Source organism: Trypanosoma cruzi, genomic scaffold (genome assembly GCF_000209065.1).
Source record: "Trypanosoma cruzi strain CL Brener 1047053516743 genomic scaffold, whole genome shotgun sequence".
NCBI lineage: Eukaryota > Euglenozoa > Kinetoplastea > Trypanosomatida > Trypanosomatidae > Trypanosoma > Trypanosoma cruzi.
In genome coordinates, this window is record NW_001849432.1 from 111240 (window position 1) to 114018 (window position 2779).

Genomic DNA, 2779 nt, shown 5'->3' on the forward strand with positions numbered 1-2779 from the left:
CCCTCGTGAAGCCGTCGGTAAGGGTTAGCCGAAGCAAACGCTGACGACGTCCACGTCGCTGCGACGCGGGCTCGTCACTTTCCATAGAACGCAGCACTTCATCCACTGAAATCTGCTGCGCCTCGTCTCCCACCGCCGTGGGGAGTTCCGTCTCATTGTCCTGCACCGCCGCTGTTGCGGGTGGTGCCATGGCCCTTAATCGCTGCGCCATCGGAAGAGAAACGTCCTCCACAGCATTCACCTGCAGGATAATCGACGCAGCTTCGCCCGCTGTTGCCGTCGGGGGTAACTGAAAGTCGTCCGGCAGGAGACCCGATCCCCCTGGGAGCCGCGGCAACACCGGACAAATGGCCGGTGGTTCCAGCGACGCCAAGTACTCCAAATTGGCACGGAGAAACGCATCGCCCTGCAGCTCGCCAGTCACCGTCCCCATTGCATGCGTGAGGACGTGCTACCACCACCGCAATCCCTACACGGAGCCACCCCCCCTTCCTCCCTCCAGAAAAGAAAAAAACAACGGAAACTCCCCCACCGCGAAGTTGTCAAGGGGACGTGTTGGATGGGAGGAAAGAGCAGACATTGAGAGAGCAGCCGGCCAATTCACACACAAAAACACAACTCCGCCACACTCCTCCCCCTCCATTTCCCTTTTTCATGCACACATTCAAAAGAGAGGAGCGTCTTTGCTCAGCAAATCCTTTTTCCCCATAAGCACGAAAACAAAATAAATAAATAAATAAATAAATAAAGAGAAAAAAGAAGAATGGGGTTATGGTAGCAACAGGAAAAAAAAAAAAAAGAGGAAACAAACAAACAAAAAAAAAATGAAGATGCTCATTTCCTTCCTTTCCCTGCCATCCCCACCAACCCACCCTTTTCTTATTCCTCTTCGCACGGATTTATAAGTACTAAAAATAATTTTCCCTTTTTTTTTTGTCTTACGTTTTCTTCTTGTGTTCCTTTTGTTTCGGTAGAACCTCTCGGTTTTGCCGACCCGCCTTTTTCTTTTCTTTTTCTTTCGTTTTCTTTCTGGAAACAAGCAGCTAGTCAATCACACAGAGAGGCACACAATGAGACAGTCGTTAAGTCAACGTGTACATATATATGGGCTTGTTTCTTTTTTTTTTTTTTTTAAGAAACAACAACTATCCCGTCACCAGAAAAGTGACCAATAGTTCATGCGTTAAATAGGCCCTGGCTTTTGACGTGCCCCCATTGCGATGGTCATACTCTTACGCTTTGCTGCCAGCCATTAAATCAGGCAGTATATATATATATATATAAAGATAGATCGATATGTGTAGTTTCTTTTTTTTTCCTTTTTCTTTTCTTTTTTTCCTCCTTCATTCTAGACATTATTTATGCCACTGCCTCCTCCCGTGTGATTTCCCACAGCCTTTGTGCGCATTTGTATACGTGTCCGTTCATATGTATATATATAGATCGCAACACCTGCCATTTCTTTACTTCATTTCCGCAGGAGTGACGATTAGGGGAAACATGGGAAGTAATGACCGGTGCCGGTTCTTTCAGTTAGAAGAATGACATGTTTTTTTCTTTCTTTCTTCTTTTCTTTTTTTCTCTCCTTGATTTCGTTATTATCAGCGAATGCATATGCACGCGCACACATGACAGACACATACACATACACTAAGGGCGATGCAATGGTGTAAATGTCCGTGGTGCACATGCATACCACGTCACCACAAGGCGCTCAGTAAACCCCACACTACACATGCACATATATATAAATATATATTTATGTGCCTCATAATAAAAAATAAATAAATAATAATTCTTCTGTACAGCCGTTTTCTTTCTCTTCTGTTTCTGTGGCTGTGTACTTATCTTCAATTATTATTATTATTATTATTATTATTATTACTCTATTCCTCTATTCTCTTTCCTCTCCCTTTTTTTTCGAGTTTTGCAATGGAGGGAGAGAATAATACTCCATTTTTCCCCATCCCCCTCTCCCCCACGTTGCTTAGAAGAGAAACGGCACCATGCATTTCCTGCGCTTCACCTTTGGATCAGAATTCACGTAGCCCTTGTGCTTCTTCACCGCCCACTCCGCCATCTGCACAAAGCCGGCAAGGGTAAAGAACCACGATGACAACAGGCTCGTGCCGAGGGAGAAGGCGACCCATGAGAGCACCTCAAACGTGTAGTTCGGGCAGGAGACAAGGGAGAACAGAACGCCATGTGGTACACTGCGGGCCGTGTCACCATCACCCCGGCGCATGCCACTCAGTTGCTTATGCACAGCAAAGTTTAGCAGCTCAAAGACCACCATGGCGGCTGCCGAGGCGTTCACAAGAACGCGCGACGACGGCTCCGTGTACTTCGGGTGGCACAGCACATAGCCAATAAAGAGGGCAAAGCTCCAGTAGTACACGCAGTTTCGTATGATGTTGCGGCGTGGCATCGTTGCGTGCGAGAATTTGTGCACAAACAAACTCTCCAGCTCCCGCTTCACGAAGTGCGCGGCAAAGAGGGAGATAAAAAGTTTTTGTGTGTAGCCGTATCCTCTCGTGATGTTGCTGCCGTATATGAAGGACGGGCGCGCGGCGTAGCCGAGCATGATGGCGAGTGGCCCTGCGTACTCCACGATGAACACCGTGCGGTAACCCACCTGCGGCCCCAAGTCCTTGTAAATAATCTTCCCTCCCTCCTTTACGCCCTGCTCCCTCAGCGGTTGCTTGTCCACCAGTGTGACATGTTGCAGCTGCCCATTCTCCGCGTTGCCGCTGCCTGCCGCCACCTTGAAGCATTTACG

The 2779-nt window shown here is 47.9% G+C and overlaps 2 protein-coding genes across 2 annotated transcripts, besides 8 other annotated features; both read right to left on the minus strand.

The window, feature by feature from the left end:
• Positions 1 to 433, minus strand: Tc00.1047053457251.19 (hypothetical protein, conserved; the record flags this gene model as incomplete). The annotated part of the gene is made up of 1 exon (XM_797723.1): positions 1 to 433. A coding segment is annotated over one exon (433 nt), but the record flags the coding sequence as incomplete, so codon positions are not given.
• Positions 1 to 2779: a sequence feature (heterozygous, non-Esmeraldo-like haplotype).
• Positions 723 to 749: a microsatellite.
• Positions 786 to 825: a microsatellite.
• Positions 1305 to 1337: a sequence feature (A-rich).
• Positions 1550 to 1588: a sequence feature (GA-rich).
• Positions 1742 to 1763: a sequence feature (AT_rich).
• Positions 1771 to 1797: a sequence feature (AT_rich).
• Positions 1854 to 1884: a microsatellite.
• Positions 1988 to 2779, minus strand: Tc00.1047053457251.10 (3-oxo-5-alpha-steroid 4-dehydrogenase, putative; the record flags this gene model as incomplete). Its single annotated transcript, XM_797722.1, has 1 exon — positions 1988 to 2779. A coding segment is annotated over one exon (792 nt), but the record flags the coding sequence as incomplete, so codon positions are not given.